Source organism: Odontesthes bonariensis, chromosome 19 (assembly GCF_027942865.1).
Source record: "Odontesthes bonariensis isolate fOdoBon6 chromosome 19, fOdoBon6.hap1, whole genome shotgun sequence".
Taxonomy (NCBI): Eukaryota; Metazoa; Chordata; class Actinopteri; order Atheriniformes; family Atherinopsidae; genus Odontesthes; species Odontesthes bonariensis.
In genome coordinates, this window is record NC_134524.1 from 7,126,601 (window position 1) to 7,140,652 (window position 14,052).

Here is a 14,052-nt window from a genome sequence, read left to right on the forward strand (position 1 = left end):
TGGCAGCTACTTTTAAGGGTTTAGGAAACGTGCCTGATTGAAGTGAGCAGTTTATTATTTGCTGCAAATCTGTTTGGACAGAGCTTACAATAGTTTTAAAGAAGTCAGATGGCATTGTGTCAAGACAGGATGTCGATGGTTTAAGATGCTGGACTGTTTCTTCTATGGTTTTTTGGTCAACTGTATTGAATTCTAACATCATAGTTGATTGATTCCTAGGTGGTTTTAAGGTTTGTGTCATTTTATTATTTTGCTGATTTATGTTGATATTTAGCCTTATATATTTGATTTTTTCATTGAAAAAACAAGCAAATTCATTGCATTTTTCTGTGGAACCCGTGGTTAAAATTACAAAGACTTTGTTTGTAGAGGTCATGGTGAATTTGAAGTTTAGTTTTTCTCCATTTACGCTCTGCTTTCCTGCATTCTGTTTTCAAGGCCTTTATCATCATAGTGTTCCTCCATGGTGTTCGCTTTCTGCTTAAGATCATCTTATTTTTAACAGGTGCAACAGTATCCATGACATTTGAGATTTTCAAGTTAAAGTTATCTAAGAGTTCATCAACTGTCTCTGCACTCGCAGTTGATGACATAGCTATAACTTCCATAAACTTAGCACTGGTATTCTCATATATGTACCTTTTTCTAGACTTGTAGTCAAGACCGCCTAAACCGAGACCAAGACACTACCAAGACCAGAGGGTATCAAGACCGAGACCAAGACGAGACCAAGGCCAAGACAGACTGAGTCAAGACCAAGACAAAGTCGAGACGAGACCGAGACCGAGACCGAGACCGAGACCAAAAAAAAAACAAAAAAAAAAACAGCTAGTGAACTAGTGTTACACCATAACTTGCATCAATTTAATAAAAGCAGCATACTGGGGTAAGAGGTTCAGTCCCAGTTTAAATTCAATTTAAGAAGGTATTATGTCAACTACAGACAGAACAATGCAGAGATTTGTACTCCAAGTACCTACAACATAGGGGGAAAAGAATCTGTAAGTCATCTGTTTCTATTCAACCACAACAAACTACTGTATCTTATAAATGCAGTAATTTTAAATCTATCAATGAGTGCAGGTCTTTACATACAAAATAACCTCATCCAATCCAGTGTGACACATTAACAGAAAATTATTTTTTCACATTGCATTAAGCCTCCTTATGTGTCAGCCAGCAATCAGACAGAGGTAATGACAAGAAATGAAAGAAAAAAAGTCTAAAGTTACTATACAATAGAATTGTGTCCCATAGTAGATAGATAGAATGAGAAAGATAGATAAATACATTACTCTATCTATCCATCCACCTATCTACCTATCTAATAATAACATGCTGTTGTTGCCCTACACGCTGGACTGGTTACAGTTAACACAGGACAAGACGCCTAACCACCATAACCACGTCAAACATGATTGTACATTTTGTAGAATGGGTGTCAGTTGCAATTATGCTCAGGTCAACTCAAACTCAAGATTCATGACGAGACAGTGGTAGAGGAGTTGCGGCGTGTGAATCAAACTCGTTGCAAGGAGTTTCGAGCTGTCGCTAAACAATCAACATGTCAAATTGTACTTTCTCCTTCATAAGTGTCTCTGGTTTTAGGACGTTTTTACCTCACAGCTTTTATGACACAATGTCAGTCGAAAACAGCTGCTCTGATATCTGGCTTCATCGGCGAGAATGCCGCTAGTGCTAACCTAGCAATGTTGAGGCACCCATGGCTCATCCTTCCTTGCGTGTCAGCAACAATATTATGCCAAAATCAACAACAAACCACATGGTACCAGGCCTTAAAGTGCTCACTGACGCGGTTTTGATATAAAGTATTTCTACTCAATGAATTCGCCAAAATATCTCACGTTGGTGAAAACTGTTAACTAGCCAAGAGCCACTGATAAGTTAACTACCTGTACTTAGCATTTAGTTACACTCTCAGCCAAAAATGTTTCAGTAAGTCTGCAAAGAACTGAAGCTTGCAAAAAAATATCCGTCCCTAAATAATTTATACCGCGCGTGTAAGAAGAGCATGTCATGATAAATAATACTAGCACATGCATGATCTGGTCATGTAATATTGGTACGGATAAAGAGTTTGGAGCCAGTACCGACTAGCTAGCTTACCTCTCCGGGTGTCTCCGCTCCAGGTGTCTGGTGAACGTTGATGTGGTCCCGGCCCGGCTGTTTCGGTGAGAGACACTTTGCAAAACTGCAAATGTCTTTATGGTCCGTAAATGCAAATTTGATGATGCCGGAATTTGCTGACATTATTGTTAGGCTACTAGGTCTGACTGAGACTGAGCTACAACGTAAACGTAAAGTTTTGCACTGGCTCTACACTTGCGTCTTTTGATTGGATGAGCGCCAGTTTCTTAATCACAACAAAATACATGCATGTCATTGATTGGTTGCATTTGAAAGGCGTGAAAGGTGAAATAATTTAATGTTGCATTATCGAATGTTATGTTTTGTATCATGGACATTATTTGTTGCAAATGTCCCGAGACCAAGACAAGACCGAGGGATCCGAAACCAAGACAAGACCAAGACCAAAGACGGTCGAGACTGTGACAAGACCGAGAACACGTAAAAGTGGTCTTGGTCTCGAGACCGGTCTCGAGACATCCAACTCTACCTTTTTCTAACAGACACACGGGTTAACTGAATGTTTGGAGTTAACTGTAAGTCAGAGAACACACAGAAATGATCAGAGAGCGCCAAGTCCTTGATATCAACAGAAGAAATGTCAACACCTTTAGAGATAACCAGATCCAGTGTGTGGCCTCGAGTATGTGTGGGTCCATTCACATGTTGAAGGAGGCCAAAAGTGTCAAGTAGAGAGCGGAGTTCTTTGGCATTAGTGTCCATGTTATTGTCCATGTGAATGTTAAAATCCCCAGTCATGATAAAAAAGTTATAGTCAGTGCAGATAACTGACAGCAGTTCAGCAAACTCATCAAAGAAAGTTCCTGGGTATCTTGGTGGTCTATAAATGATTAGGAAGATAACTTTTGGATCCCCCTTTACTAAAAAACAGAGATATTCAAAAGAGCTAAAATCACCAAGTAAAATTTCTTTGCACTGAAAGATTGATTTAAAAATGGCGGCAATTCCCCCGCCCTTCTTACCACTTCGACACTTATTGATAAAACTGAAATTTGTTGGTGCGGCCTCATTGAGAATGGTATCACAGCTACATTCAGTCAGCCATGTTTCACTAAGAAATAAAAAGTCTAGATTATAGGTCATGATCATGTCATTTACTAAGAGGGATTTGTTGGCTAGTGATCTGATATTGAGTAGGGCTAATCTCGTGGAGACAACAGGTGATACTGGTGTGTTTCGGGGTTGACACACTATATTCAATAGATTGGTAGATTTAACTGAACCTTTTTTATTTCTCACCAGTTTGACCACTTTTCTGTTACCTGTCATCACAGGGATTGAAAAGGCTGTCTGAACTCCATAGGGCCCTGACTTTATCTGGGGAAGAGCATTCTTGATATCAGTTTTACAGCCTGGACCCGGCACATATCAGTCAGACTCACAGATATGATGATTCAGAGGAGGTGGGGGGGCTTGGTCACTTCTGTTTGAGGGTTGTTTCCAACGTGATGGACGTGGTGGAATGGGAGGGGCTGGATGAGGTGGGATGTTAGGGGGGAAGAATATGGGATTTTGGCGTGGTGTCAATTGTATTCCAATATTGAGAAAGCTCTTCATCCTGTCCGGGAAATCCAGAAGTGAGGAGTCCAGACTGAGTGGAGACTGCTGGGTGCTGGGTGGGGTCCGGGGGGGCGGAGGCTGGGGGTTTCCCACTGGGGCTGGGGGAGACTCCGCCTGTTGGACTGCCGGGGCTGGTGAAGACTCCACTTGTTGGGCTGTTGGGGCTGGTGAAGACTCCTTATCTTGGGGTGAGGATGATGACGTTGCAGGTTCTTTCTGGATCTGCTGTCCTCCATGGTCAGTCCTTGTCCCAGCGCCCTCACCAGAGCATTGTCCTATCTGTCGTTTTGGATCGTTTTGTCCTGTCTCGTCCTTGATAGGGGCTGCTGGTGTGTGACGCAGAGAGTAAAAAATGTTGGAGCTTAGCAACTGTACTCCTGACTTGTTAAGGTGAAATCCATCTGCCTTAAAGAGGTGCCTGCGTCCCCAAAAGATGTTGAAATTGTCAATAAAATTCATTGAATGAGCAGCTCACATGTCTTTGAGCCATCTGTTTAGCATCATCAGTCTGCTGAATCTCTCATCTCCTTTCCAAACTGTTGGTAGAGGTCCACTGAAAAACACCTCTGTACTGGTGCATCGAACTTTGTTTACCAGGTCCATAAAGTCTTGTTTTAATACCTCCGATTGTTGCTTCACAACATCAAGGGCTCCTGTGTGTATGATGAGAGATTTCAGTGTCGGATGCTCAGCAACAATGTCCAGGATCTTCTTTGAGATATCAGACACCATGTCGTTACTAAAACAGAGTATTTTGGTCTTTTTCTTGCTGCAAAAACGTTTTATTTCATTCACAGCTCCGTCACCCACTATCAGAGTTTGAGGCCCAGTGGTTAGCTCTTTCTGTGGCCTTGTAGCATATAATTTAGCCTCATACCTTTCTCCGGTCTTGGGAGATGAGCGTTCTTTTGGAGAGTCAGGATTTTGAGAAAGTGGAGCAAATCTGTTCTCTAGCAGAATTCCTGTGTCTTGTGGCAATTTACTCCTGGTTTTGGTGGTGGTCTCGGTCCATTGTTGCTTTTTCTTTGGTATCGGGGTAGAGACATTCCTGTGTGATAGTGCAGGCCACTCGGAGTCATTGTGGGTCTCCAGGTGTTGGGTTCTGCCTGATAACCGTCTTCCCACATCTGAGGGAGGCGATTTGTAGTGTTTTGGCTTAGCACCAAGGGAGTTCCAGGGAGGACTGGTTGAATATTTTCCATTTACACCAGGCTCCTGCCGTGTCTCGGTGGTGCCAGTTAGCTTCCTGTTAGCCTGCTCCCATTCAGTGTTTTGGGATACTGGCAGAGTAGTTTCATTTCCATATTGTCCATTTATCTCCACGTTCACTTCAAGCCGATACATTTTTGTTTCCAGTATTGCTATCTTCTGGAGTAGCTTGTGGTAATCGTCAGTGGAAAAGGGAGGCATCTTGCTGCTAATTAGCTTCAGTTAGCTGAGCTCCTCCAAAAGCAGGAAGCTGCAACGGAATTTCCACACGACAGTTTCCAGATGACTTTTTGATAATAATGATTAAAAAAAAGTCTTGGTTCACTTAAAAGAAAAAGAATAAAATTATATCCAAGACTTGTGGAAAGAAATAAAATGATTTAAAAGCAAATCAAGCAATAAGCAGCAGGAGGAAGCAGAGACACGTCTGCATTGCTTCAGAAGCAGGAAGGACTTGTGTTGATAATAATAAACTCCTGGACTATGTACAAACTTCCAAATGCATCGTTTTGTGAGTACAGACCATATTTGTACTACTGTAGAAGTTTGGTGTCATGGCATGTGATTTTAGTGTGGTCATTTTGGAGATACTGCCAGGGTCCGTTAGCGCTATTCGGGATAACTCAGTAACTCAGCTGATGTTCAGCCAAGATCGAAAAAACTTCGGGTGGGCTACTTGGCTGGATGTCACGGTTCAAATGACCCTAGGGTGAATCTACTCCGAACTATCACTTTAAGTCACTGAACAGAAAAAAGTGTCACATGTTTCACAGTTTATTGTAGGTCAGATAGCTCTGAACTGAATGTGGTTAATGTGTTATTTGCTAGCCTAGAAATCTAGACGCCCCTGCTAGACTTGTTATTTGCTGCTCTCATGCCTCAATGTGTGCGAAGAGGAAGTGGAGAGTTGGCCTGATAGTTTGTTCTTGGGCCTTCGAAGCCAAATACTGTGTGTTTAAGTGTTTTAACCCTCTAACCGCCAAAGTCGCAGAATTGCGACATGACGTCAGCATAAACAAAACAGTCTGTAGATAAACTAAACGGGCTTTAAGGTGTTCAGTCCTCCTACCACTGGTTGGCAAACATGTTACCCTTTCAAACAAGACCAAGCTCACGTCATTTTGTAGTCATTTTGTAGTTCACAGTGTTTTTATAAGGCAGTGCAAAAAAGCCGCGGGAGCTCAGATGGAAGTAGTTATTCAGAGCTTTTCTGTAGAGACGTGCGAGTCGAATTTTTATTTTCAGCGAACTATTAGTGAGTTTTTAACACCATGGCTTGTAAGAAGTTGAACCGTGCGGAAGTATTGAGCATGCTATTTGCCGATTCCGACTCCGAAGGAGAGTTTTTACCTCGTGAGGAGGAGGATCGGACGAGCACTCATGCTTCCCACCGTGAAACTTCCGAAGGCAATGGTGCCGGCATGCGAAGCGAGGCTGTTCTCCAAGCACACACACACACTCCAACTCATTCTGTGCCGTTATCCAACCTCAATGGAGTGGGTAGTAGTGGGGAACGCGGTCGCAGTGTCCGTAGAGGTGTTGGTCGAGGAATCAGGGGTGGGAGAAGTGGGTCTGGTATCTTTAGCATGCGCTCTCTCCATCCAGCCCCCGGTGGTGCGGCGCGCCTATCCGCCAGCGCAATGATCCTGACATTTTACCACTTGTTTTATTATTGTATTCCTCATTCCTGATCATTATGAATAAGGTTGAACAGGTTAAAAAAATAAAAAATCAATTCAATGTCTTTCACTTCTTGCATGTGTTTTCCTACCCTATGGTAGCCTAATGATGACAGTATTTTACCACTTTCTCCTGTTTTATTGTTGGTTTCCTCCTTATGAATGATGGTAAAAGACAGAAAAATGAAAATAAGTTCAAACATCAAGTCAATATCCACCATTTCCTGAAAAAATATAGGCAACTTTTCGCATGTGTTTTCCTACTATATGGTAATGATGATATAGTAATATTTTACTACATTATTCTGTTTTATTGTTGCTTTCCTGTTCCCTGATCATTATAGATGATGATAAATAGACAAAAAGAAAAAAAGTTTTAAAAAAACAAGTTCATAATCAGTCAATTCCAATATTTCCTGAACATAATGAGATTCAAAATGGCTGCCACCTGATGACGTCATAATATGCAAATTAGATCAATAATTTCATGCCCCACATAAACTATGGATCATGGGCAACATTTTTCTAATGTACAGTAGGCATCTATCTTTAACCCCCTTTCATCCACCAGCTTTTGAAATATTAATGTCAAAATCCAGTATTTTCAAAAAACAATCTTGGCGCCTAAAGGGTAAAGAAATGTAGGGTCTCTCAAACCGTTACACAACTCAGCAGACATGGAGGGAAAGGCTGAAGAGCTGGTTGAATACAGTGAAGGTGTCTGAGACAGAGGGAAGAGGTCAGCAGAGCAGTGTAGAAGCCAGTCGCATGGCAGTGGTGAGGACATATCTGTATTAGTGATGTCACATTTAAAGTAGAAAAAAGTCACATTAAAAATAAATCTTTATCTTTTCAGAAACCAGAAAAAGACCATTGCACACGAAAGAAGTTAATTTATTTCTGCATTGGACAGGAAATGGCTCTGCTACCCAAACCACTGATGCTGTCTGAGTTCAGTGTAAAAAGGAAGGAAGCAAAGGCAGAAGTTTGAAAGCTTTTGTCCTCACACACGTATCAGTTGTAACTTCTTCAGACGTTTTGTTCATGTGAAGCAGACGACTTTCTGACCAGCTGTGCAGCAGGGTCGGATGTGAGGATGGGCCACACTTTGCTCTGTGTGCTGGGCTTTTTCTGTAAGTACATCACTGCCTTTCTGTTGGCAGATCAGAGAAAATGTTTCTAAACAGTGAGAATTACAGTGAGTCTTTGCTTCATTGTGTTTCTGTGAGAGATTGAGGAGAGCAGACATGATTCTATGAAAAACTGTTGCTTTAGTTTAGAGGAGCAGAATGCAACTTACATGGGGATTGTTTCATTTATGGTTTAGTTTTAGTTTTAAACGTAATTTCTTTCATATTTTCTATTCCTAATTCCTTTTTGTTCTTCTGTTGTTGGCCTAGAGTGTTTTTCATCTGATTAATTTTAGATTCTCTGCCAGGTTAACACATCTAACCCAGTTTTAATCTTTATTGTAGTGCTCAGAACACCCATCGATGGATATGCTGAAGGTCAGACTAACTTCCCTCTCTGCTTTGGTCTCACATCTATAATCAGTATCGTATTTATCTACTAATTATCCTCTCGTTTATCTTTGTACAGATAGATTTGTGGCATTTTTCACTCTGTTAATCTCATTAGATCAAAAAGAAAAATCAAAGAAAAGTGAATAAATGTGTATGAGTTGCAGAGTCTGTGATCTTTGTGAGGACACACGTGGTGTGGTGGTTAGCACCGTCACCTCGCAGCAAGAGGGTTCCTGGTGTGAACCCCAGCTGGGTACTCTGGCTTCCTCCCATCATCCAAAAACATGCATGCTCTAAATTAACCCTGCGAGTGAGCGGGAGCGTGCACGGATGTTTGTTTCTGAGCAGCTATAGAAAATGGATGGGTGTTATTGGGACTCTAATGGGATAAATATGACCTTTTTCTTTGAATAATTGAACAAAAATGAGTTAAATTTACAATAAATAGAGCAGCATTGAGTGCAGCTGAAGGTTTTCGGTGTCACCTGTCAGAGCTGCCAAAGTTAGAAATGAAGAATTCTGAATTAGAAATGTTTCACTTTAAATGTGTACAAGGCCGTCATATTCAGCTGAAATGACTTATGACAAATAAACTAAAAGTCTGTGGAGTTTTCTGGAAGGATGAACAAATTCATCCAAAGACTGTTCCCTGATTTGGTGTTTTGATGTTACTGATCAGATCAGAGAGCTTTCTGACATGTGATCCAAAGTCTTCACTGGTGTTCACTTTAGTTCTGAGCTGATGTCTGTGAAAGGTTTAAGAGATGATTCACATCATGTGTTTTTTCTAACTTACAGACGATGAAATCAAACCCACTCTGACAGCAGACGGAAACATCCCACCAGCAGGGGGCAGTGTGACACTGACCTGTTCTGTGAAGGATCCTGCAGGCCTCAGATATGACCTCTGGAGAGTACGTACCTCATCTGGATATCAGCACACACAAGTTAATGACATTAATGGAGTTTTCAGTGTCACTGAGGGAGGAAAATACGTCTGCAGAGGGTTTAAAAGAGAGACTGGCTTAATCACATCTATGAGTGACGCCGTCATCATTAACCAAACTGGTGAGTTTAGAAATTTAATTTGGAATAAAACATGGAATCTGAGAACAGGAGAAAATCCATTTTGAACACATTATTAAAAACTATGAAATGAATAATTCAATCCCAGGATTTGACCTTATCTACATGAAGAAGAACAAGTTTTAGTTTGGTGTGTAAGAAAAACAAGGTTCCATCCACAGCCAGTGGATAAAAGGTTAAAGATCATTCAGCTGTGAAACTTTCTTATGATGAACTCTGTTGGAGGGAAAACTTTAATTTAATCTGTTCTTGTTTCATTGTGACTTTGAGGTGTGTAAACTGAAGCTCCAGAAACTTTGTAGATGTTTCATTCTAAAATCAGCCTGCGGTTATGTTAAAATGTCATTTAAAGTACTGGAGTCATACACTTCAAGCTCTAAACACCTGATGAGTTCCCTCATTGTATAAATATCACAGTTATTTTAATAATTTACCATAAAGCAGAGCAACTAAAGCTGAAAACAGTCCTGTGATTCTGTGTTATTTCTCACCTCTTTTCTTTGTGTCCTAACTGTGTTTTTGGTGTCAACAGTTTCCATTAAGGCCACAGTGATCCTGCAGCCCAGCTGGGCTCAGATATACAGCGGTGAGACCGTCAGCCTCAGATGTGGGATCCAGCGAGCTGATTACAGAGGGTGGGAATATGAATGGAGACCAACCAACACAAATGCTCCAACATCCAGTGAATACAGGATCATCGCAGAGTCCAACAGCAGAGAATACAGCTGTAGGGCCAGAAGAGGCTATCTCTTAACAGAATGGAGCGAAGGCTTCACTCTGAAAGTGTCATGTGAGTTAAACTGTCCACAGTTCATCATGAAATATCATGTTTTGATGTGTTTCACTGATTTAGAAATGACGATGGAAACATTTCTCCGTCCAACACTGATCCAGCTGCTGCCAGGAAGCTCAGTGATGAACTGATTTGTTTTAGTTTGAGAACAGAAAGAGGAGACAGCACGCAGGGAAGTGGAACATTTGAGGGAAATAAGTGGATGAGGCACAAAGAACTGAAGCTTTTATTTGTGTATATGTTTTTATTGTTAATCAGAAATATTTCAGTCTGTTAGTAGTAACTGTATCAGGTAAGTTAAATTTGTTTCATCCATTTCAAAATTTTACATTTGAATAGTGTCGTCATTAGTTTAATGTTATCAATATAAAATCTTTTTTTCCAAAATTATACAGTTGCCATGTCAACACAAGATAAGACTTTAGTTTTTAGTAGGGATGCACCGATCCGATATTTGGATCGCATATCGATACCGATATCGAGGAAAATTCCTAATGTTTAAGTCAAGCCTGATGTTGCAACCCTAACATTTCTAACTCCTAAAAAAATAATGATCCCAGTATTTTCCAGACAGTGAAACTTACCGTTTGTTACCATAATGTTTTTCTGTATCGGATCGGTAGCGGACGATACTAAACCTCAGATATCGGTATTGGAGGTGAATAAAGTGGATCGGTGCATCCCTAGATTTTAGTCTTCAAACAAAATCACTGAAAAGCAGCTTTTACTGCATCTTAATGTCATCTGTCATCAGACATAAAATAACTAAAATGTCCAAAAGGATTATGTATCACACACTCTGTCTGCAGGAGGTTTGGCTGTTAATAACTGAATACATTTGTCATTTCTTAAAGAGATACTGTAAGCTGAGTGAAGAGAATTTCACTGAGTTTCTCATCAGTCCTGGATGTAAATGAGAAAGTTACAGCTTTTTAATCCAGGGTTACAGACTTCTTTTCTATCTGTTCTGTCTCTCTCAACAGATAAACCCCGGCCTGTCCTCACTGTGTCTCCATCATGGCTGAGTCCTGGAGCCTCAGTAACTCTGAGCTGTCAGGTTGAACATCCGTCTGCAGGATGGAGGTTCTACTGGTATAAAGCTGTTCCTGATCCGTCTGAAAGCCCTTACAGCTATGAGCTGCTGCCTGATAGCAACACTGGGACTGAACATGGTTCCTACATCATTCATGGACAGACACACACAGCAGGATATGTGTGTAGAGCTGGGAGAGGAGACCCAGTGTATTACACTCATTACAGTCGCCCAGAGTTTGTCTGGTCTGCAGGTCAGTTTGTTTCTGTCCTCTCAGTGAGCAGAAGGGATGCTTTCACTGTGAATAAATCACTTACTGTATCGGTTGCACTAACAGACAGTTAAAACACACTTTGTGTTGTGGTCAGGCAGATCAGCTTGTTGAAATGTGTGCGCTGATCTTCAGATGAAGAACAAAATAAACCAAATGAATATCTGTAATGAAGCATTGGTTATGTTTCTCTCTGCTTTGGTGAAATCTCATCACATGTTTTTCAGATCTTCATCCAGCAGCGTCTCTCACAGTGAGTCCTAACAGAGTTCAACACCTCAGAGGTGATCCTGTGTCACTGAACTGTGAAGGAAAATCTGCTGAGTGGAGAGTGATGGGGATTACAGAAGAAGGATACCTGTCATACTGCTCATACTGGGGGACAATGACTGGATCCTCATGTAACATAGAGTATCTCTGGTCTGGTAATGCTGTGTTCTGGTGTGAGTCTGGATCAGGAGAGTTCAGCAACGCAGTCAACATAACTGAGCAGAGTACGTTATGATAAATGTTCTTTTTCTTTCACTTTGTCTTGTATTTAAGCATCACATCATTAACTGTACCTGAACATGTCATATCCATACAACATGAACTTTCTCGGTGAGCATTTGTCTCTTGATCCTGCTGCGTAGTTTGCTCTTAAGGTTCACTGGAAAACACTTTGGTTTGCTGTTGTCTTACTTTACAGGAGAGCTTGAAGTTTTAATGTCACCTTTCACGATTCAGAACAACTACTGTGTGGTTTATGACACTGTAGACAGTGTTATATCTTTGTTAAAAGCTGGTAACACACATACGGTTTGTAGATGCACGAGATCAAATTTCAGCCAATTTAACTGTGTGAGTCAGCTTTGTCTAAATGTCTGCACCAGCTGATCTCTGACAGAAACCTAATGTCCTCTGACTGTTTCACAGGTGATTATTCTGAAGTTATCCTAGTGAGCCCCGTCCATCCTGTAACTGAGGGAGGTTCTGTCAGTCTGAGCTGCAGACAGAGCGGACAAAATACACTTTCCAATGTGTTTTTCTATCACAATGACACACTTCTTCAAAGTGACGGCAGAGGGGAGCTGAACATCTCTGCAGTGTCACAGTCAAATGAAGGTTTCTACAAGTGTGAACACTCAGGGAACGTTTCATCACAGAGCTGGATCTCAGTTAAAGGTGAGTAGAGTTCAATTATTTGATGCCTTTAAAACTATTTTCTGTTTAATGTTTAAGTCCATTTCTCTGGAAGAGTATCATCTCTACATAAATAAGTTCAATCTTTGATATTGTATCTTCTGTGAACTGAAGCTGTATCCAGACCTGAAGGCTCTTTGTTTCCTGTGCTGATGGTCGTTAGACCAATTATTGGACTCATATTCATCGTTCTCCTGCTCCTGCTGTGTCGCTGCAGACGCTCCAAAGGTGAGAGCTTTTTCTTCTGGTATCAGATGTTTCATTCTTTCATTACTGAAGGACATCGATGCCTCATGAGGACATAAACTGGAACAGCAGTACAACAACGTACAACACAAAACCAGCTTTTTATTCTTTGTGAAAAAGGTTCTGCTACAGAGCAGACGGTCAACCAGGATGAGACCCAGCAGCAGGTTTACTCCTCTCTTCTCCATGGTCAGTCTTTCAGCTTCCTCTGAAACTCAGTTTCTAATCACACGATGACAGAATATCTTCATCCATAACATCCAGTTCTCCAGGATGACTTATTCTCTCTGCTGCAGCTTTAACACGTCGAGTTAAATCAAACCAGGACATTAACACGCGATAAAGAAAGAAATGCTCTGAAGAAATCTTTAAGTTTAAATCAGTTTCACGCACATGAGGCGGCTCGTTTAACTGTGTTGTGACTTTTTCTGACCTGCAGGAGATCTTTGTGTCTATGAAACAGTCAGAGGAGGTGAAGCCTCTGCAGATGGTACAGTTTAAACTTTGACTATAACACTCAGCTGCTGGAAGTTTCCCTTCTAAAATAATTGTGATCAAAGTTAAAGTCAATGATGACGTTATTGTTTCAGGTCAGCAGGAAGGTGATTACGCTAATGTTCCATCTGTGATTCAGCCCAACGATCAGAGCGGGAGGAGTGAGTACACAATCTATGAAAAGTGATCATTCTCATCAATAACCTGCACAGATAAAACAGAGGGCGTGTGCTTCTCCATATTTCCACATGTGCATGTTAACAGGAGAACATGATGATCAGGAGGATAGAAGAGGACGGCTCTGACTACTATAATGTGAATCCAGATTCAACCGCAGCTATGAAACCTCAGTGAGAACTATTTATCTGCTGATAAATACGCTGGGGGACCCACCATCACCCAAAAAACTGTGTTTGTGTCACCTTCATCATTTCCACCTATGACTCAACCACATTATCAGACACTGGGTACAATAGAGGATATTTTGATGGGAACCAAAGAAGCATTTAGTTGATGCTCTCCTTCGAGGAAAACGCTCAGGACGTTTCATTTGTTTAAATCTTTTTAAATCATAGTTATATTGTTCATCTGTTTTCTTCAGAGAATTCTCTGTTATATGTGCACTTCATGCTTAAAAAGGAAGGCGCGACTCCCATTCATTCTCTTAGCTTCATTCTTTTTTTCCTTAATTCAATCTAAAAGTAACTATTTTCCTGAATTTTTGCACTATCACCACGTGCATTTTGACTTCGTTAAAACTTGAAACCAACTCTGATTTTGTTCGCCTAGTTTCCCTTTTTGTTATT

At 40.9% G+C, this 14,052-nt stretch overlaps 2 protein-coding genes across 2 annotated transcripts in view; one reads left to right on the top strand and one right to left on the bottom strand.

Moving 5' to 3' along the window:
• The window catches only part of LOC142369519 (Fc receptor-like protein 5), a 366,062-nt gene that overhangs the window by 62,250 nt on the left and 289,760 nt on the right, over positions 1-14,052 (bottom strand). The window lies entirely within an intron of this gene.
• On the top strand, positions 8,883-13,914 carry LOC142369416 (uncharacterized). The gene is made up of 11 exons (XM_075451779.1): positions 8,883-8,895; positions 8,939-9,208; positions 9,759-9,953; positions 11,003-11,305; positions 11,551-11,817; positions 12,239-12,487; positions 12,620-12,733; positions 12,872-12,940; positions 13,191-13,241; positions 13,342-13,407; positions 13,511-13,914. The coding sequence occupies exons 1-11, from the start codon at positions 8,883-8,885 to the stop codon at positions 13,549-13,551; spliced, it is 1,638 nt and encodes a 545-aa protein (XP_075307894.1). The 3' UTR covers positions 13,552-13,914.

Coding starts and splice junctions, on each gene's coding strand:
- LOC142369416 (XM_075451779.1), top strand. Junction 13,242..13,341: donor AGGTGAAGCCTCTGCAGATG/GTACAGTTTAAA, acceptor TTATTGTTTCAG/GTCAGCAGGAAGGTGATTAC. Junction 13,408..13,510: donor CAACGATCAGAGCGGGAGGA/GTGAGTACACAA, acceptor GCATGTTAACAG/GAGAACATGATGATCAGGAG.